At 45.0% G+C, this 23,213-nt stretch overlaps 1 protein-coding gene across 1 annotated transcript in view; it reads left to right on the top strand.

Moving 5' to 3' along the window:
- LOC119397704 (intermembrane lipid transfer protein VPS13A) overlaps positions 1-23,213 on the top strand; it is a 1,038,245-nt gene that overhangs the window by 567,972 nt on the left and 447,060 nt on the right. The window contains exon 48 of the mRNA XM_037665124.2: positions 19,072-19,149. Coding sequence (XP_037521052.1) covers positions 19,072-19,149 — 78 coding nt within the window. The remainder of the gene's footprint in view (positions 1-19,071; positions 19,150-23,213) is intronic.

Genomic DNA, 23,213 nt, shown 5'->3' with positions numbered 1-23,213 from the left:
GCCAAAGGGGCCTGAAAAGCTTCGAAGCTAAATGCGTCCTATGCGACCTCGTGATCTCTTGTGCACAAGATGGGACGTCTGCGGTCACAAGGCATGCTTCATCCAAGATGCACCTTTTAGCTAGAAAACAGCACTGTGATGCTGACGGGAAGTTGAAGACATTGAAGTCTGTCCAGCGTACGATCACCTTCAGCAACGCTGCTGAAGTCACTACACTGAATGACAGTGTCGTTCGAGCTGAAGCATTATTTGCCATATCCTTAGCTGTTAAAGAAATTCCATTTTCTTATGCTGACACAGCAACGAAGCTTTTACCCCAAATGTTTCCTTACTCCCAGATTGCTGGAAAGGTTTCTTGTGGAAGAACAAAAGCATCCTATATGATTTCAGGTGGATTAGGGCCATATTTCAAGAAGAAAGTCGTTGAGGAGCTTAGCAGGCCAGAGGTGTACTACTCTATTCAAATCGACGAGACACCCAAACCTGAACAAAGAGTACAGCAACTGGATGTACTCGTGCGTTACTTTTCAAGGAAGCAACAGAGGGTTGTCATCGAACACCTGGAGTCATTCAACCTGGGTTGTGCTACAGCAGATATAATAGTTGACTGCATCGAAAGGAGCAACACGGAGCTTCCCAAGGAAATGCTACTCTGCTGCTTCAGTGATGGCCCCAATACAATGAAAAGTGTGAAGAAGAAATTGAAGGAATCTGTCCACATAAATATTCTGGACATTGGAGAATGTAATCTCCATAAAGTGCATAATTATTTCACCACAGGCCTCACTGCTTTTGGTGCAGATGTGCAGCTGCTAGTGATGGACGTGTATTATTTTTTTAAGCATGCTGTCCGGTCTTCACAGTTTAACAGCCAGCAAAAGGACCTTGGTATTCCGGAACACATTTTTTAAGGCACGTAAACAACAGATTGCTCACATTTCAGTGCAGCCTAGAGCGCGTGCTCGAGCAGTATGATGCGCTGAAGGCGTATTTTCACCGTGCAGCTGATACCAGGCCAACAAGTTCTGCCCTTCATAGACGACTGGCCGCAGCACTTGCTGACAAGCAATTGCTAGCCAAAATGCTCTTTTTGCGGAACACAGCTGAATTGTTCACTAGATTCCAAGCACTTTTCCAAAGGCAGGAACCCCTTATACACATCGTACTCTCCGAGTCTCTTAGTCTTTTAAAGAAGTCGTTAGGCCGCTTTATGAGGCACGAAGTCTTCAAGAATATGAGCGCAGCTGAGCTTAAATGCTTAGATGTGGGTGCCCCTGAAGGGCTCAAGCAGGCTCCAGAAATTGGATTCAACACAGAGCAAGAAATTCAGGGCTGGAGTCCCGAAGAAAAAAAATCATTCAAGGTTCGCGCTCGGGCATTCTACATTGCATTAACGCGACACTTATTGAAGCAACTACCACTCGACAACAAACTTCTTTTTCATTTACGTTTTCTCGATCCTGCCCTGCCTTTAGTAGTAGAAGAGACTTTTAAATCTATAAGGTATGTTGCCGCAAGTGTGCCCCATATAATCAAGAGCGAACAGGTGGCATCTCTAGTGGATGAGTGGCACTGTCTTCACTGTAAGTCACCGGATGAAGGCGCTGCTTCCAGCAACTGCAGCATCGACACTTATTGGGCTTTGGTGCTAGCGGCTAATGAACACCCACTGCTTTCCGTATTTATCCGTGCCTTGCTCTCCCTGCCACATGGGAATGCGGATTGCGAGCGAGGATTCAGTGAGAATAAGCGCATTATAGACAATCGTGTTAATCTCGCAATCGTAACGCTCAATGGCATCAGACATGTGAAGAGTTATTTGAAGCGTTATGACAGTCATGCTTCCCAGGTTGCGGTAACACGAGAACTAATTAATGCTGTAAAACATTCGCACAAAAAATACTTGGACCGACTCCAGCTGGAGGCTGAGGACGAGGAAAGACGGAAACGGAAGGCTTCAGCTGACAACAGCTCAGTCACTGATAAAAAGGGGAAGCTTCAAGAAGAAAAACAGTGCTTAGAAGGGCGCCTAGAGTCTTCTCGAGCAATGCTCCAACGTGCACAGGGTCTCATCAAAGGAGGCCTGGCCAACAAGAACATGGCAGATATAGAATGCAGCGAAGTGCTTCTAGCTGACGCAAATTACAGTCTTACCGAGAACATCACAAGGCTGGCAGACATCAACCAAAAGCTGCAGCAGCTTTAGTGCTTGTGTGCTCGAGAAGTCCAACGTGTGAACAACGATGCGAAGTGTATTTGAAAGTGTAATGTTTCATAACCTCAAGAGTATTGCTTTGGGGCAGCAGCCCTGCATTTCGGCAGCCATATAATTACCTTTGTAGTGTTATCTGATTAAATATAGTTGATATGCCCAGTATTCAATGTTTTTGATTAAAATGGCTCAAGAAGTTCTTCCACAACCTCCAAACTGTATGACTGCCTTTACTTTTGCATTATAGCGTGAAATAATATATAGTATGTTTAATTACCAACTCGCCCAGCTTGCCGTTTTAATTCAATAATATCGATTACTCCTGCGAGCATTTTCTCCATTAGACTTGCAGTGCATGGAAACGTTTATGTAGCTCTTTATCAGAGCTCCATATTAAAGGGACACTTAAGAAAAAAACGATTTTTCTCATAGTAGTACGCTTTCGCAATTCCAAAATCACCACGCTTGGCACGAGAAGACTTTTCGTAAGTGAGAAAACGCGCAAAAAGAAAATTTGGGTGGCATCACCACGTTACAATTCCCCCATCAAACGCCATGACGTCATAGATTATGACGGCGTTTTCATAGATTATGACGGCGTTTTCTAGGCCCTACATAGTTCTTAATCAGTAAAAATGAAGTACATTGTCCCCTGAGATGGCTAAAACCTTAAAGGGACACTAAGGGCAAATAACAATTTATGTCAGAGTGAAAGCTCAATGTATGACAACGTCTAAAACGGCGATATTATCAACAGCAGTGCCCCACTTACCGAGAAATTAAGCTAAATGTATCACACAATGAGCGCCACGAGTGGGACATTTTGGAAGTGATCCCGATGACGTATGAGCATCTGACTACAATTAATCACTAGTACAGTAGACTCTCAATAAACGAAAATCTCTTAAATGAAACTGCTGCTTAAATGGAACAACTGCCTCTAACATGATTGGTTTTGTGCTTGAATTCTGCACCCCTTTTCATCTCTCAGTAAACGAAACTCCTGTTAAATGAAACATATTTTCCTGGTCCCTTCTGTAGTGGACGCTGAGTGCTTTGTATAGTTGCTAATGGATGGCGCTGTGGGCATGGGAGCGGCCCCTGTCATGAGATACCGAGGACGGGGACGGATTGAATAAACGGGACATTCTTGTTCAGCCACGAACGGCACCAGATGGCAACGGTTCCTCTGGACAACACCACTGGGAGTCTCAACCACATACGACCTTGGTCGCTGAGCTGGGCTGAGAACATGACCGCTGCAACCTATATCTTTTATCCACACTTCCTCCCCTATATTGAGAGGAATCAGAGGAGTGGCACCGTGACGGCGATTGTAGTCCTGCGCCTGTTGCAACTTCGCAGCAGTATTCTGTGCTTGAAATTCCTCGTGATTAGGTGCTCGTAGACACAACAAGAATGTCCCGTTTATTCAATCCGTCCCCGTCCTCGGTATCTCATGACAGGGGCCGCTCCCATGCCCACAGCGCCATCCATTAGCAACTATACAAAGCACTCAGCGTCCACTACACCTTCAGTTTTCGTTTAACAGGAGTCTACTGTAATAAAACTACCTGCAATAAAAAAAGAAACTTCCGTGCATCAGGAGACGTAATAAAATGCTGCTTGTTCGTTTCTGTTTGATTCAGGGAAAAAAGAACCTCTTGGTGTTGCCATGGGGAACGGCGCGCGTGGTTCAAAAGTTCTGTTTTCGCCAAACTGCGCTTTGCCCGGCGCCCTGCTTCGATCACGCGGTCGCGCCTCAGTGGTAGTTTCGGTATCGCGTACTGTCGCGTGTGTTTTGCACGCTCGTGAAAGTCGCGCTGACAGAAAGTTCGACAAAACGCCGCATGCATGTGATGTTGCCGGATGCCCGAATGGTGCACGCCACCAGTGCACGGCGCCACGCAGTAAAGGCGGGCAACGTTGGGCACGGCAGCAGTGACGTATGAAAGTCTGATTTCAGGCGGGTGATTTGAAGTGCGTTAACGCGATGCGGACCACTAAAACGTGATTTTATTTCAAAATAAGCACTTCCTTGGCACAAAAGTAGCACTACGAGGTTTCTGGACCGCTATTTCAACAATCAACATCGACTTAATATTTGCCTTTAGTGTCCCTTTAACGTACCAAGCTTCAGGAAACTTCTTTGAGCCAATGTCGCCAAAATACGAAACATACTCATTGAAATTCGTGACGTCACGCGTGGAAATTTCAGTGCGAAACTTAAAAAAGAAAGTTTCACAATGACTTTCTCTTCTATTAATAAACCTATAATACTGAAATGAACGATGTTAGAGTTCTCAGAGCATTTCATCAATCTAACAGATCCTTTGTTTCACATTAGTGTCTATTAAATAAGGTGTTTGAGGGTAATATGCAACTTGCTTCTCCGAAGTTCCTCATAATGAAAAAAAAAGCTTCGCCAAGATGCTGCTAATTGGAAGACTACCTGCTCCAAAGTGCTCCAAAACGAAAACTTTACTGCTCCATGATGCTCCAAATCACAAGATAACCTGCTCCAAAATGCTACAAAACAAAAATTTTACTGCTCCAAGATGCTCCAAATCACTAGATTACCTGCTCCAAGTGCTCCAAAACAAAAATTTTACTGCTCCAAAAATTGCTCCAAATCGGACGACCTCGGTAGCATCACTGGAATCAGCAGCTAGCAACAATTCCTTTATGTTAAAGTGGTTTTGCTCAGATGCTGTTGTCACGCACTAGTGCATGCCTAATTGAAATCAATCCTTCACGTGCTTGCTCTTCTTTTCATTTGCTACACTTCATGGAAACAACTTCATCTCATGGTGGTGGTTGTAACTTTACCAACATTAACTTGTATAAAATGACAGCGTGTTCTCATCTGTTCAAGGAAATCCTCGATCTTATTCTAACGTTTAATTTCACATGAATGACATCTAAGCCGTGGTGCTAGCATTCTTGATTTAGTTTCGGTTTCAAGCCCTGACACTGTTCAATCATTAATGTGTACCGACTGCCTAAGTGATCATAAGACGGTGTTATTTGACCTGAAGGAAAGGAGATGACTCTTAAGGGCTCGTTTTTCTTTGCTAGACACAATATTAATGAGAACTAACAGACAATAATGCCAAGGAAAGTATAGGCGGTGTTATTTCTAGTAATTAGGACATAAATGTGAAGAAAGTAAAGTGGATGAAAAAATAACTTGCCGTTGGCAGGGACCGAACCTGCGAGCCTCGAATAACGCGTCCTTTCCTTGGCGTTATTGTCTGTTACTTCTCAATAATATTGTGTCTAACAAAGAAAAACGAGCCCTTAAGAGTCATCTCCTTTCCTTCATTCATAGTGGGGGTCTCGTCCTGGCAAACTCGATGCCTTCAGGTAGTATGCGAGGGATTATTGGTCAGGTGCCGGCTTGTAAAGAGATCACGTGCTACGTGGCGCCAACAGGCAGAAAAAGAGTGTTCCACACTCGCCGCCATGGCTGCGATCGGCGCTGACTAACACTCCCAGGTTTAGATGCACATATATACTCCATAAAGTAAACGGGAGGATGACCGCCACCGTAGCTCAGTGGTAGAGCATCGGACGCGTTATTCGAAGGTCGCAGGTTCAGTCCCTGCCGGCGGCAAGTTATCTTTTCGTCCACTTTAGTTTCATCACATTTATATTCTAAATACTACAGATAACACCCTATATACTTTCCTTAGCGTTATTGTCTGTTAGTTCTCATTAATATTGTGTTCATTTGACCTGAAATACAAATCAGCCTTGACCTGGGTGCAAATCAGCCTTCAGCCGAGTTTATCAGCAATTTCAGCAAAGCTGTCTTGTTGGTGAAAATTAATCAGGAACTGGATGCTTTTAACAGCAAAGCTGTTGAAGCTCGCCGTAATTTGCTGTCGGAAACATAAATGGTCATCATCATCATGAACCGGCCTGTGCTCTCCTCATCCTCTTCATCCTTTACTCCCAGAACACATGTGCCGATTTCTCCGGCATGGCCTGTAATAAGCCTGATGGGTGAGAAAACAAGTGCGTAGAGAGAGAAAGAAAAAGAGGGAGATATAAAGAAAGACAAAGAGAGAAATTGGTGAAAAAAGTTCGTCATGAAGCGGGATTCGAACCAGCGTACGCTCGATCCGAAGGCAAGCGTCCTAACCACTCGGCTAATCAGGCACGCAGGCACAGCATAGCATAGCCCTGTGTAGTTACATAGTGTAGCAAGGTAGTGGGAATGTGATGGTGAAGAGGGGCAGAGCACAGCACAGAACGAATGATAAATAGAGAGAGAGAATGAAATGGATGAAAGAGGAAGAAATACAGAGAAATATATAAATAGAAATACACAGGGAGAAAAAGCATAGAGAAGCAGACGATAAAAGAAAGAGAAAATTTGCAGAGCTAAACAAAACAGCAAAAGCCAGCAGCACTACATTGCTCTCTTGAGCATTGCACCTCCAGTGCAAGCTATGCTACGTTTCTTTTTTTTTAATTTCTTTTAAGTAGTTCAGTTCACTTCCTCAAGAAGTACAAGTAAAAACTGGCTACTTTATGATCAGTAAGTGCTTTTTCTTGTTAAGGCATACGTCCCATTTGTCTGTATTCATGGCCATGTCCATAAAACATTGTTTACCAAGTCCCTCAGGAAGCTTGATAAGTAAAACTTTGGGGAGGGGTGAAGCATGCAGTGTGCGCCGGTGTTTCCCGGAACAAAATCACTGCTAATGGGCAATGGGAGACAGAAGAAAGATTAGACACAAAGACCCATAATCCACTTTTAGTTAACGGTGCATGCTGCAAATCTTTATTGTTCAACTACACACAAGAGAAATCTGCCACCGGCACTACATTGCAGGTCAAGTTGAATGGTTGTGCAGCACGAGCAGTCGTATTTTTTAATCAAGAAACTCGCTTGCAGACGCTGCCTGCATCTGCGTTGTCTCTGGGCGAGGGTGTGTTCTCGTTCTTTGCAAGCTGGTAGTTCAGCGTTCATCGCCGAAAAACGTTTCCATAGTCAGCGCGCGCCGTTGGCTCTCTCTTGCCACACGACGAGCACTGAGGCAGTGGCGCCCTCTCTTGCGCTCAAGCAAATGGAGCAGACGACGATGCACGTCAACACGCCGAGACGCTAAGGTGCTCCGCCCCTAAAAGTGCCTTTTTCGAGCAGCTACACTCTCGGATTGCAATTTCAAAATGGGAGCAGTATTTCATCTGTCTCTGCTAGCACAATGATTTGTTGAGACAATTTACGACATTTCTTTAATATTGAGCTTCTCGGTGTCCTTTGTGAAAATCTTTGTGAACCGTAGTGTCCTTCACAACATTTTGGAAACCTGTACCTACGAACCACAGTGCTTCTCACAATATAACTTTTGCATGTTCATATGGATCACATGTACTACCGATCTGATGCCCTGAACCCTTATTTGTCTTGCCAAGAACACGCCCTAAGTAGTATTGCAGTGCCCTTCTTGACTGCAGCTTTTCCATTTGATTGCGTGCCTCACGAATGAACAAAAATCACAGGGTGCATTCACCCAAGACGACTCGAAGGCGAAAGCCATCTTATTCTTCTTCTCAGTCGATGTATTGGGGAGCCTAGATGAACGGCCAGTCATGCAGGCTCCCTAGATGTAATTATTCTGCCCCGCCGCCCTCCGAAAGAACACGCCCTAAGTAGTATTGCAGTGCCCTTCTTGACTGCAGCTTTTCCATTTGATTGCGTGCCTCACGAATGAACAAAAATCACAGGGTGCATTCACCCAAGACGACTCGAAGGCGAAAGCCATCTTATTCTTCTTCTCAGTCGATGTATTGGGGAGCCTAGATGAACGGCCAGTCATGCAGGCTCCCTAGATGTAATTATTCTGCCCCGCCGCCCTCCGAAAGCTTTGTGCACCTAGCATGGCTTCGCACTGCCTCCATGATCATCCCACCTTTGACCAAGCTACGATGTCTTGTGATGACTGTGTAGGCTTATGCCACTTGAGCGAAGAAACCAGACGGCTGAACCAGAATCGACGCCAGCAGGGAACACGAGCTCTGGCTTTGCGTGCCACAGCCAAGCGCTGTCTTTGTTTTCTTCTCTTGAGGTCACACGCTCTCTGGTTTTGTTTGCCGCCCAAAGGAGGGAGCTACAACGGCATTATGTGGTGTTACATCACATGATGCCACGCCAGAATTTGTGACGTCATGATGACGCTACAAATTTTTGTGATCTTGACGTCATATGGTGACGTCATCACTTGATGATGATTTTTTGCACCACTCGTCCCCAACACTGCAGGACGTGAGACACCGCCAACGCGGGACACCGACGGTCGAATTTCGTGTTTAGGCACGTAAGGCTTTTGCCTTACTAATTAAAGTTAACAGCATATGTATCCAGTGCTTCCTTATTGTTCATTTGACTGGGCACTGTTACTCACTGAAGTGTTATCTGGAGTACCGCAAGGTTCAATCCTTGAGCACCTTTGTTTTTTAATTTTCATTAATGACCTTCCTTCATGTATATGGTTAGCCATCTGACCTTCTTCTAATAACTGCATGCTATGAGGGTCGTTTGATAACTGTGATAAAATGCAGTTAAAGATACCATGTTTGCAGAAAACAATATTTTTCCTTCCAGCTCCCTTCCCTTCCAGCTCCACACATTGCTTCCATCGGTGTTGCAGTTTTTTTGTCTCCTCAGAAAAAAGAAAGGATGGCTCGAGGTCCTTGAAGGTCCATTTACCACCTAGATAAGCTGAAGAAAATTACTTTCCACCCAACCAGTTATTTAGGTTTGGAAAAAGGAAGAAGTCACTGGGGGAGAGTAGGGTGCATAAGGCACCACCTCGAAGCCTAATTCGCGCAATCGATAAGCGTTCTCCTGGTGGAAACCAGGTCATTTAGGGCACAATTCTTTTTTTCAGTTGGTCCAGGAGTGCTGCGTAATATGGTCTTGTTATCTTTTTGCTATTTGGTAAGTAGTCTACAAATATTATTCCTCGTGAATCCCAGAAGACAGTTGCCACCACCTTTCTGCTGAACGAACAGTCTTTGACTTTTTTGGGGCGCCTTCATCAGGGCCAGTCAATTGCTTTTACTGCTGTTTAGACTCTGGAGTGTAATTGCGTGCACGTCTTGTCAACTGTCACTAATCGACACACTCCAGCATCGATAAGCACTCCTTTGAGATGTCTGCCCTCATGTGCCTTTGATCGATCGTCAGCAGTCACGGCATCCAACATGCACAGGCCTTCTTCATCTCCAATTTCTCATGAAGAATATTATGAATTCTCTCTGCCGACATGCCTCCAGTTTCAGCAATCTCATGTACCTTCACTTGATGGTCTTCCATTACAATTGCCTAAATTTTTAATACCATTTCTGGCGTGGCAACATCTACTAGACACCCAGGACGTGCTTTATCTTGCATTATCCTGTAGTAAATGGTCTTCAGTTGTGGTGAATGGCTACCAGAGTAAACAAGGTTTGCCTTCATGTGCCTCTTTGTGCGCCACCTAGAAGAAAACAAGATTGTAGCGCCATCTCTTGCATTTTATTGCGATAGCAATTATATGGACAGTCTCGGCTGGATTTCGCCGTCGCCGTCGCTGCCGTCATGCACCGTATATGTATAAGTATGTATATATATATAAAAGCCCCGAAGAAAAATAATTCAGAAAAATGCTTCCGAAGCGCGCAATCGAACCAGGGACCTCTTGCTCCGCAACGAGTGGCGCTATCCACTACGCCACGAAACGCAGATCCTCCATGTAGCTAACGGCGAGCGTTATATACACACCTGCTGGACGGACTCAGAGACGGCAGGCGATAATAAGCATTTCTTCATTACCAGCGAGGTGGCGCTAGGAGCACGACGGGCGCATTTAAAAGTCGTCGGCGAGCTCGCTCGCTTCTTCTTATATTTGCGCAAGGAGAACCTTGGCCTTCCGCTGTCTGCTCGTGTGGTTTTCTCGTGGTGAGGGCAAGAGGGATGTTTCAACCTTTCACCGTGATGTCCGCGCTCATGTTACGAAGCGTACGAAAGTCATTCGAGCTCAAGGGACGCCGCTAAACGAACAAACAGAAGATGAGCGCGAACGATCAAGTGTCACAGCTCGACACTTGAAGCACGCTAGTTTCCTTCGCTGCTTCGGCCGCCTTTGCAACAGGAGCACTGTTCAAACTGAGAGTATCCATTGGCGAGCCTCACTTTGTATAGCATTAATTTCTTGCTATCGCATTCATTGCTTCGCCCTTGCGGCGAAACTGTGACTTTTTTACCATGCTTATCAAACGACCCTTGTATACTGATATAAAAGCTCATATAACTACCAGTTGATGTTACAGTGCAACATCACTACCATTGAAAAGAGTGCTCATGCACCATTTTTCAACTTATGCACTATTTCAATGTATTTTTATCTATTTTTACTAGAGCTGTGCGAATAGCAAAATTTTGTGTGCAAAGCGAATTCGAATATTGAAGTGTGAGTGCGAATCGAATCGAATAATTTTTCTAATACTTCGAAGCGAAATTGCAGAAAAAAAGGTTAGAGAGGATTCCTATGCATATTCTTATGAAAGTGTTTCTTTTCGCTAGGTTGATGAAGCACTGGCGGGGTGGTGTTTCATAGTTGTCTTATCAAGAATGAGGCAATGTAGAGGCCGAATTGTATTTATGTACATGATTTGGTGCAACCAAAGTGTTGCCGACAACACTATACACGTCCTAGGCAAAGATGCCATTTCCTCATCCTCTCCTCCTCTTTCAACTTCTGTGGAAGCCCAACTGATGTGGCGGACAAGGGTGTGCTCCCTTCAAGTCCGGAGTTCCAAGTCTGCATCTAGACGTCGATATATAAGAACATCTGAAATTTTGGATGCTAAAAAGTTTCGGCTTTCGATTTTTCGGACTTCCTGCCCAAATTTCAGCTCCAAAACAGCATTAATTGAGCCCCCACCTCTGCCACATCTTTCATCTCCATGTTGGAACCAGCGTTCTCTTGAGTTTATACACTTGCGACCGTAGCGGAGCTTGAAAGGCAGCTTTGCCGCAATACCGGGTTGTGATGAGGTGAAGCATATTGAAAATCTAGGGACCACTTCTAATCGGACATTGACTGTGTCTTGACAAAGTTCAACCGTAACGGAGCTTGAAAGGCAGCTTTGTTGCAATACGAGAATGTAATGAGGTGAAGCATATTGAAAATTTGAAGGGGTCACTTTTAATCGGACATTGACTGTATTTGTTTTTGGGAAGTTCGAATAGTTCGAATAGTAAAATTCCAGTGCGAATCGAATCAAATAGCAAACACTATTCGAAAAATATTCGAAATTTCGAATATTCGCACATCCTTAACTTTTACTGATCCAAACCTCTTCGGCATGCATGCATTGCTTGTAACTGCATGTTCCTTGTGTTTGAATTTCACCGTATCCCACCATCTGTATCCTTCTAAATGTTATTGTTTTTACTTAATTCAGTTTCAGCATTACTTTTTGTAATGTATGCTGCTCCTCATGCAATGTTCTAGCAGAGGTTTTGAAGGGTCAATAAATAGCAATGATGACATTTCGGCATCAAAAAGGTTCATATTCATATATTCAGACACACATATTCAGGGACCCAAGTTGACAGCAGAGGTCGCATGAAAAGGTGCAAATGCTCTTGGGACAATACATATATTTTGTAAATGATGTCAATGTATTCTGTGTGCCAAACTAGCAGTGACATTTCACGACATGGATAACTCGCATCATTTCACAGATAGCACTGGAAGTGACAGAAATCACTGCACACGATGGTGCTGTTAGCATATTTACTGCTTATGTCATTATCTTCTATACAGCTTCAGCTTTGTGTTGTCGTGCGGCTTTAGTGCGTGGCATGCACAAAGCATGCATTCGCACTTACGAAATGGCAAGCCATACAAGTGCTTTTGTTGTGACTTATGAAGAAAAAAATAATACTTATTAGGAGATGGTAGAAATGGCGTTACTGGAGGGTTGTTTAGTTGAGAATAAGTAAAATGGGCCCTTGGTTGCTTATGTCTTCCTGAGCTGGCAGAATAAAAAAAAATAGCCAGAAAACCAGACCTGTATGTACTGCTACACTTGAGGAGCTCTGAATGCATGCTTCAACCCACCCACAGCATCTCGTGCTCTTGTGGAGCTTGACATCTAATCTAGAATCAACTATTTTGCACATTTCCCGTCTATCATAACAGTGGTGCAATCGAAAAACTGCTTGCATGCAAACGCAGGTATGACAGCGGCTAGATAAATCCTGGAGGCACCTATTGATGCACCACCTGGTGTGGCCTATGTAGGCTTAACCACGACTAAACAGAACTTTGTGCACACGGCCACTACCACAGTTTGTGAACTTTGGGTGTGAAAGAGCACAAGGGGGACAACAATGTGGAACACACAGACATAGTACTGGAATAAGCAGTGCCGCTTCTGTGATGTTCATTATTTGCTATTTATTGCTCGTTGTGCAATAATTAAGGCTCGCTTGTTAGTCAGAGCTGCGTCTGTATCCTGTTTTAGAGTTCAGCTCGTAGGCACCCGTTCCTGCGTTGAGGGGCGTCGCTGTTGCCATCGGTGGCGTAACCAATAGACATGAAAAAAATAAAATGAGAAAAAAATACCCAGGACCCATTCCGATTTGAATCCGGGCCCTCTGCATGGCAGTCGAGTATTCTACCACAGAGCCACGCTGGTGCTTGAAAGTCGTTTGCAAAAAGACCCTATACAGGTGCCATGTCAGGCAAGAAATTGCGTTAACCTATGTAACGCGATTCCTTGCCCTATGTAACCCATGTAATGTATGTGCGTGGCAGTAGAGTAAAATAACAACCAGTCATCACACAACGCTAAGTGCACAACTAGTGTGTGCTTTAATGCTTCCCACCTACTACAATGTGCTCAGCCATAATTCTTTTTCGTCATCAGCCACATGCAGCATCAACAAAGTGCATATAATACCTTACAGATGTGTAGCAGGTGCCTCGCTTATCCTCAGAAAGACGAATGATGGCGTAGTGGGTGCTGTCATACTTCACAAAAGTTATGATTTATGGCGTAGTCGATACTTTGCAGAAAGCCAAAACTTCACTCACAATTGGCCTTGCCCCAACACAAAACTGTGCTCAGAATTCGCGTTAGGCAGTATCTAATCGTCGGTGAATTTTTTTGCGTGGTGTTTTACGCTCGGATATATAGCAAATGGCCTGTCTACAATCAATTAACCTTGAATTGTGCTTGGCCAGACAATTAGTCTTCTGGACACACAGTTGCACTGTCAGCACTTCTCGGTATGCACGCATGTTGCCAAGTATTGATTTTGAAGATGAGGCAACGTTCTTGTAGTACCTAGTACGCAGTATAGACCCTTCAGGCACAATATCCACATATGTGTACACAAGTTGTTTTTGCATGTCGAGTCAAGAAGTTGCCGCAAAAGAGCAAGCAACACTGAGATTTGCATTAATTTAACCCTCATTGTATTCAGTGTTCTTTCACTTTGCTTTAACATGCGGAGTATTCCTGCAGACAATTGGTTTTGTGAAGCCATTACCATATATTACAAGTGGCTTGATGTGTTACGATCCGGGAGCAACATAAAAAATATAATTTTCTTTGGCTCACAGAGAATACAACCAGAAACAAATATCACACGTATTTAAAGTCTGACTTCTGATTTTTGTTATGACAAAGTAGAGAGTGATTGACTTCAGAATAAACTTATATTTAATTACTCTCTAATTACAAGTAATTACCGAAAAATGCACATTTCAACATATAACCACATTTTCTCCCTTGCAATACAATACGTAGTGCCTCGCAAGTAATGTGTGAAGGTTTGACACATTCATAAGCACCACATCACAAGTCACGCCTGAAGGGGATAGCCGAAGCTTTTCACATGCACACATGCACAAGAACACAAGTCAGCCCCCCATCACTCGAACACAATAAGTTTTTAACTTTTCAAATCAGGTTTCATTTCATATGATGTTTTGGATAATGTATTGATTTTAGTTGTAAACAAAAAAAGAGTTGTTAGTCAGGGCTCTGTTGCATCTACGTGTCTGCTGTCCGCGTCTCAGCCGCACCGTACAAGTATGAAACAACCATGACTGAAAAACTGGGTCCATCTAAAATCACCGTACTTGAAATACTGATATCAGCATTTGTTTCTTACAGGTCATGCAGAGCAGCCTACAAACATTATTTATATACAAGTACACTTCTGTACAAAAGCGCATCACTTAAGCTGTTGTGGCACTGTCCACATGTAAGCAACTGCTCACAGGATTTAAAAAAAAAGCAAGTTGTTTCCTTGCATCACATGAAGCTGCAGTACACAGTACACATTTCACTATGTATCGTTTATGACATTCACCACATGTGCTTTAAAGCAATTATTTCCAGTGACGTGCGCTGTAAATTAGTGTACACAACTCGAGACAATCGGTGTTGCACCGTGTATTGAGAGGATCACTTTCAATCGATAGCCATCAAGCCTAATTGCTCGGGATGAGTCACCATCGCACGTACACCGCAGGCCATGTCAATGTTAGAGATTGCGGCAGCACACACGCTACGCATCTTTTCTTTGTAGTGTAGCAGACGCATGAGGTCTAAATGCATAAGCAACTTTTCGATATGGACCGCATGATTCTGCACACCCAGCAAGAACTCTGTAGCATATAAAATACAAGGCTATAGTAGTTTCAATGGGACGCGATGCGTCGACAAATATGGCTAGCATACCATTACACTGTGTAGAGAGAAAGGTAAGGCACCAGAAACACAGCCATTATTTTGTTCTGCAACATGAGCAGCACTTCATAAGAGAAGGTGCCTTGCCTTGTTTGTCACGCAAACACGATATTATTACAGAGCATAGTATGGGAAGTGTTTTACCTTTGAGAATTGATGCTGGTGTTCACAAGCTCGATGCGTGCATATACGAAATGTGACGTCATGCAGTGCTTTGGTATTCAATTTCACAAGTCTGCCACTTTTCGTATATGGCACGCCAATGAAACGTACCCCTCGAATGTCTGCATGCAAGTACCTACAAGACGTTCACTTGTACAGTGTCAAGGCGAATCTTTCACCGCTATTATAATTACAGCTGAAGTTGCGCAGTTGCCCGGTGTCCCAAGTGCTGCTTCACCTGCAGCGCTCGCTGTTAGCAGACGACAGGGCCTGGAAGGATACATTTATGTGTGCTTACCCTCCTGATTGGTCGAGGAGGCCTGTAGCTTCCACAATGCTGCAGAGAAACTACTGAAACAGTCTATAGGCACCGGGCGGCCGTCGTAAGGCGCCAGCTGCGCCTCTCCCGAAAAGCGCCCCAAGCGGCAGCAGGGACAGCACTGGCATGTGAAGCAGACGACGCGGAGCAGGCTCTACTACTTTCGGCACGTATTCGAAGAGAAGCGCGGCGTTTCTTTTTGAGCAATTCGAAGCTGTATGCTGTTGCGTTTGTTGCCGAGAGGCAAAGAGAAGTGGCAGCAACAGTGTTCTTTTGAACAATGCACAAAGCGTTCAACTCTCGGACATGTGTTCAGACAACGGGGCCCGTCGTAGGGCTTCAGGCAGACTCCCGCGCAGTCATTTGTGGTCGTGGACGCGTTTAATGGCCGCCAAGTCATCTAGAAAGAATGACACGGTGTCCCTCTCATGTCCACACCGATGAGCGCTGTCGGAACATCAAATGAGTCAGCTTCATTGCGTGGTGCTGTGCTTGTAGGCGTTTGTTTTCGTTCGGAGACGGACCAGAGGGGGCACGATGCCTCCTTCCTTTCGGGACTGCGCATGAGGCAGGCCTGATTGGTGACACGATGTAAAATAAGCATCTTTGCATTTTAACTGCCGAACTCGCTGTTCCTCATTATTGTCTGGAGGGCCCCTGGCGCGAAGGCGAGTCCTGACAGCGCAAGTGCACCCATGGCGCTGCCAGTTTTTTTGCGCTGCAGTTTCAAAGACTTGACCAGCTGGCGTACGCGTTTTCATGCGTCTGCTCTAGAGAAGGGTTCCCGCCTGCACGAAGCAGGTCACGTGCACGACATCACGGAATATAAAGGCGACAACGAGTGCAAATAGAGTTGCAAGTGCGCCCCGCAGACGAAGCTTAACGCGATAAGCTACGATGTAGAGCTAGATGTAAGTAGCGCCATTTCTATTTTTTAAATGCGAAGCATTTCTTAGCGAAACCTAGCCACTTTGAGCGTTTCTATCTAGGTATCTGTTTATCTAGCCGCCTACGTCTGGGTGCTCTCGTGATCGCCTCCTTAACTTAGTGTAGACCAAAATTGGCATGGGAGGGTAAGCGGATTTGACGAATATGACTGTCTGCTCATGGCATGAATAAAGTGAAAATCCTGTCGCGTACGTTGTCAAACCCTTTCCTCCAGACACGTGTAGTACATACCCGTTTACCACGGGCATCGGTGTACGGGTATGCGTCACAGGTGATTGACAGTTTATATCTACCCAGGAACGGCGATAACAGACATTGGTAATTAAAATGCGAGAGCGTTAAGAAAAACCGACAACGTCAGCGTTGACCCGACGAATGCAGAGAATAAAAATTAGGATCTCTCCAGGAATCGAACCCAATGGTTCTGCGTGGCAGTCAGGTATTCTACCACAGAGCCACGCCAGGTCTAGAACCTGTTTTGGAAAAACACCCTCTGCAGGCGTAATGTCGGTGTAATGTCAGTTGTGGTTGTGGGGCTGGCTATCTAATTTTATAACAAAGCAATGAACACTACATATGTACTCCTATGATACAGGCATCATGTCAGGTTAACGTATGTGGTTCCAGTTTTGCTCTGCTTTTATAGCAGTGTAATAAACGTTACATTTATATTCCTATATGAATCAGCAAGCTATATTCAAGCGTTTCTCGACCCCGGAGGATTGCGCAAATGAAAGTTACGTATGATGTTCACATAATCGCACCGTAAAGTGCACTTCACTGCAAAAATACTGACGTATATGCTGTAATGTGGGTGCTAACGTTACGTCAGACCATAAGTTACCCTTTGAATGCTAGTGTAGTTGATGTGCCTGGTAAGACCACGATGTGTACACAACTACTGCACTTACAAAAACACATCGATCCACCTCGTAACGCTTGGCTCAACACAAAAAAAAAATGCAGCATAGAACTACTCGCTGACTGCTTCGCATGAAACTGATTCCCACAAGGCGTGGGATTTGCCGGATATATAACACCTTGTTATTCTGTCTACACGTTAACATTGTCTCCTAACATTTGAAAAGGATACCCTACGTCTCCTATTCGATTTTCGGCTTTCTTTACGCAATGCTTTGCCGATCGCACGTGTTGTTCCTCCGGTGTACATCTTGCAAACTCCTGTTCCCGTTTTGCTTTCCCTTTCTTTTCGATGCATCGCCGATTCTAATATTTCAACAGCTATCTTCAGTCTATGTATTTCATGTAACTTGATGCAACGAGGGCCGTTGTTGGCGGCTGGTGCGCGAACAAGGCCGTCGGCGACGGCGATTGCAGACGGGAACCGATGGAACTGGATGTACTCCCCAGCTTTATCCATGTTTGCATAGCTGTTTGTGCAGCCTAAAGCGCAGCCTGTCTGCCCGGGCTTGGTTCCTGGGGCCTTTCGGCAGCGCAGGACACAAGCGACGAGAGCACAATGAAGCGCAGCCAACATCCAGCACCGCGTCCCCGCAGCAAGCGCCTGCTCCTTTCTGGCATTCACATGCCATTAGTTCCGCGCCTCCACCGAAAGAGGCGCCACCAGTCCAAACTCGCCCCGCGCCCGGTGCCTATAGTTGGTGGGTGGGTTTGTTAGGTTTAATGTTTCAAGGCAACTTATGCTATGAGAGACACCGTAGTGGAGGGCTCCAAATAATTTTGACCACCTGGGGTTCTTCAGCATGCACTGAAATCACACACTACACGGGCTTCCAGCATTTCGCTTTCATTGAAATGCTACCAGCGTGGCTAGGATTGAACCGATGTCTTTAATTAGGCCCGGCAGACCTGGATATTCGTGAGGTGTGGTCTTACTGAGTCTACCAGAAAAAAAATAAAACTTGGTGCGTCTCACTCTTATATTAGTAAGTCTGGCTGAGGAAAAACTCACACTCTTTGGTGCTCACTCACATTCATACTTACGCTTACTCACACCCATCTGTGCTCACTCACATTTATACTCACGGCTACTCACACTCGTGAGTACTCACTCACATTCATAGTCACGCCTACTTACATTAATTTGTGCTCTCTCACGTTTGTACTCACACCTACTCGCACTCACCTTTATTCACTCATTCTCATGCCTGCTCCAGCTCATGAGGGTTCACTCATGTTTATACTCGCACCTACTCAAGCGCAAGGGTACCCACTCATACTCACACATACGCCTTTCAAATAAGTGTGAGTGAATGTATTCAGGAGTAAGTGTGCCGAGCTATGGTACTGTGTATGGTGTGCAGATGTCTCCTTTGAAGTGCAGTGCATTGGTGCATTCATAATTGCGTATATAGCTCCAACCTTCTGCTTTTAGCTCTTTCACTTTTGCTTATAATGCTTGGCATGACTGAGTATTTCTTTTATTTATTGCCATGGGGCATGAAATAATGTGCTTAGACGAAGGAAACACAGCGCCGACCAAAAGTAAAAATATATTCTTAAAAAGACGTTTCGGCTCCCACACGGTGAACAAGGCTCCCGTGTGGGAGCCGAAACGTCTTTTTTTTAAGAATATATTTTTACTTTTGGTCGGCGCTGTGTTTCCTTCGTCTATGTCTTTCCCCGGCCAGGCGGGTTTCCGCCAAACTCTCGACTTCATAATGTGCTTGCTTTACACCAGGTCCCAGGTTTTGAAAAGTTCCAGTGCTGGATGCCAACAAAAGCAGGGAGTTCATTGTTTGCTCTTCATCCAATGAAAGTGAGTCCTTACTTTGTGTAATTAAAGCTAGACTGTATGACAAGCACTGCTTATGCAATAATAATACCCAAGTTCTTGTTCATAAGGGCAAGCCAAATGTGCAGCTGGGTATTTCAGGGGACTGACATTTCGTTTGTTTGGGCCCAAGTGCCACCATTTGGGGTGATAATGCACCACCTCTGTTCATCATCAAAATTCAAGTTCCTTGCAGGTGTCAAAGTGTTTAAGGTTAAACCCATTCAAAACTTGGCTTTAGCCAAATTTAGCAGTCTTTTGTCTACTTGACTGCTTTTGACGTCTTTTGGCCAAAATTTCTTTTCTCTAAAGCAATTGATGCTGTGTTTGCAGCAGTTGTGTGGCAAATTTCGGCAGATCCCACATACCATGGGAATCGATGTTACTCATGGGAATTGATGTTAATCGAAAGTGACTGTGCCGTAATTTTTTACATTGAGCGAAATGTTATGGAATGGTATATGCAAACACATATCTTGAAGAGTCGCAAATGTGTTGCATAACCAGTTGTTTACAGTTGGGTAACGATGCTAACGGTAATATGCGTACTGCCAACACCAGACACGGTAAGCTGCTATGCAGTGCTTATACTTGACCGTTATGACGGAGAACACACGCACGTTTCACGAATCCGTTTGCATGTGGGGAAGAGATTCTTGACAGTTCTTACGTAGATGGCGGTGAGCGGAATGTATTCGTTATTGTGATTGATGTGCGCATCGCAGACCTCTCCGCTGCTTGTCTGTGTGTGTTCGGTGTCTGGCAGCCGGCCAAGTGGGATGCTGCATACGCTGAAGTTGGGCATCGCAGTGTTCTTATATGTACCCACATCGCCGCACCTTCAATGGAGGCACTTGCTGTGGACGACACATTCGAATCCCGTGATTGCAGTTGGCTCATAGCTCCTGGTTTGCCAGTTTCTGTGAGCAGTGCGTCTCTTTCGAGGTCGTGCGCGTGCACAGACCGTACGTTGAGAGCAGCTTGCATGAGGTGATTGATGTGGTTGTGGTACCGAATGAAGGTGGTAGCCCGGATCAAGACAGCGTCTAAAAGCCTGTTTGCTAGCTGGGTCACAAAGAAGAGCATTGCCCTGATACTGAAAGCAGAACATGCAGATGAAAATACATACGAAGTGAATTAACAAAACAAGTTCATAATGAAGTTTCACAGTTAATCAGCATGCATAGTAAAATTTAAGGCGCACCGCATGAACGACGTTGGGTGGCACGCAGCGCCGCTGTACGTTTGTAATGGTGTCAGCGATAAGCTCATAGTGCAGTACGCCAAAACGTCCAAATGCCTTGTATTGCTCAAAGTATCACTGGAGTAGCTTTTTACTGAGCTCACATCAGTGTATCGGCATCCACACACTAGTTGCCAGTTTGGAATTTGATACGGCATCGTGAAAGGTTGTATTAATGCCTATAAGTCCTCTGCCTGGTGTAAATATACAGGCAGGCATAGCTGTCTGGCTTCTTTGGCACACTGCAGATAAGTAGCGACGTCGAGGTCTTTTTTCACGGTAATGTTGGGTGGCATGGCATCAAGTGTCATTGTGGGACTCCTTCTGTAAACGAGCTTGAAAAGTGCCATCTGTGTGGTTTCTTGTAACATCCTGTTGTAGGCTAAACTTACGTACATTGGGATAGTGTCCCAATTCTTTTGTTCATTGTTGACATGCATGGCTAACATGTCATGTCGGCAATGGGTTTCTTCTGGTGTCCCGCCAGGCCATTCGTCTGCGTGTGGTAAGTGGTTGTCTTCCAATTACGTGTCTGGCTGTATTGCAGGATTGCTTGAATTAGGTCCGTTGTAAAAGCTGTCCTCCTGTTGGGGATGAGGAGCACCATGCTGCAGCAGTATGTTGTCCTTTGGACACTGCTTTCATTTCAGTGTAGCATGTGAGGTAGCCACGACAATCCACCGGTTGCTGACATTGGAGAAGGCCCTAACAAATCCATCCTGAACTGCTGGAACAGTTGGCAACGAGGCTCGATCGGTTGTAGGAATCCTGTTGGCCTTGTTGTTGGTGTCTTGCATCGCTCACAGTCCCAGCATGTTCTGACGTAATGGGAAACGTCGGTGTTTAGGCATGGCCGCTAATAAATAATACTTCTCCTGAATCGTTACGAGCACATAAGCTGAGGGGACCAGTAGTTGCGCTTTTATGCAGGTCCTGGAGAACCTCCGGACACAATGCAGAGGGCACAACGATAAGGTAGTTGGTGCAGATTGTCAAGAAGTTCTTATTATGAGCATGCCGTTTCTCAAGCAGAATGAAGACAATTCACACCTTAATGCTGTCGGAGTGGCATCGGTCTTACCTTCTAGGTACCCCACAAGGCTTTATAGTTGTAGGTCACTCCGTTTTTATTTGGCAAAGTCGTCTTCGCCTACTGGTCCCAGAAAAGTACTTTCACCTTGATCGTCTTGCGGCAATGGATTCACAGGGGTGGGATACGAGCAGTCGACATTTCAGTGTTTCCATCTGGACTTGTACACCATGGTAATGTAGAATTCTTTAGTCTGAGACTCCACCATGCGAAGCGACTGGAAGGGTCCTCTAGTTTGCTAGTCAACACAAGGCACGATGATTGCTCACCTCTTTGAAAGGTCTGTCATCACCATCATCATCAGCCTGACTATGCCCACTGCAGGGCAAAGGCTTATTGCATGTTCTACCAATCAACCCAGTCCTGTACTTTCTACAGCCACGTTATCCTCACAAACGTCTTAATCTCATCTGCCCACCTAAATTACTGCTCGCCCTTGCGCACTTGCCTTCTCTTGGAATCCAGTTTGTGACCAGCCTCGAGGTTACGCCTATCATTTTCCTTTCAGTGGCTCGCTGCGTTGTGCTCAATTTAAGTTGAACCCTCTTTGTAAGCCTTCAGGTTTCTGGTTCATAGGGAAGTACCGATAAGATGCAACTGTTGTATACCTTTCTCTTGAGGGAGAGTGGTAAATTAGCATTCATGATTTGAGAATGCCTGCCAAATGAGCTTCACACCATTGCCGTTCTTCTAGTTATTTCAATCTGATGGCTCGGCTCCACGGTCACCACCTGTCCCAAGTAGACTTATTCCTTTACCACTTGCAGTGCCTCGTGACCTATCGCAAAGCGCTGTTCTATTCCAACACTGTTCAACATTACTTTAGTTTTTCTGCATGATAATTTTCAGACCTACTGTTCTGCATTCATTGTCCAATTCACTAGTCATGATTTGCGATTCGTCCCCTGAATTATTTATCAAGGCAATGTCATCAGCAAATCGCAAGTTCCATAGAGTTTCATACAATAACCTAGAGAGGAAGATGGCGCTGCAATCGTTCAACCACCATGGGAATGATGGGAAGTACAGGCTTCGGATTGGATTGCGTTAGCTAGCGAACTGTCTACGGATCTTTTTCTACAGTTTCAGTTTCCTTCTTTGCGAGGCGTGGGCAGTGGGGTGCGTTGCAAAGCACTCAAGCAGTGCCTTTGTTGTTCAAAGAGGCTGAAGAGCACTATAGGTCTCTTGGTTTGCTGCGACATTGCAGCTTTACAGGTTGCATTTCACAGTTTTAGCAAAGCGTCATGCACTCACCGCTGCACATAGACGTAGCATCCTATGCCAGTGCATGAAATTGCACAGGGTTCCCGTTTCTTGATATGCGCTACTTGTCAAAACTTTTTCAAATCGACTGCAAAATGACAGCGAAGCTAAGTACACGCACCGTCACACTCGTGTAACTTGAATTCACAACAGAACGAGAGATGCGTTGGGGGCAGACAACTTGGACAGACACACCTGGCATCACAGCAGATGCTCATGCCCTTTTGAGTGCCTCTCCAGCCTTTTCTTCTTTGTCTTCGTCTTTGCACAATCTCCTTTCTCATGACATGGTTTCTGTATGATTGCTGAGATTTTGATGAAACTTTGACATGATGATGATGATGCAAACTTTATTGGGGTCCAGAGAGGACGCAGGGGAGACCCCGCGCCACCCGGCTAGTCCCATGGCCCAAATGATGACAATTGCATTCCTTATCTGTCGTTGAATAGTTT

The sequence above is a fragment of the Rhipicephalus sanguineus genome, chromosome 6 (genome assembly GCF_013339695.2).
Source record: "Rhipicephalus sanguineus isolate Rsan-2018 chromosome 6, BIME_Rsan_1.4, whole genome shotgun sequence".
NCBI classification, from domain to species: domain Eukaryota; kingdom Metazoa; phylum Arthropoda; class Arachnida; order Ixodida; family Ixodidae; genus Rhipicephalus; species Rhipicephalus sanguineus.
The sequence above is the reverse complement of the archived record's forward strand: the minus strand, read 5'-3'. Positions and strand labels throughout refer to the sequence as shown.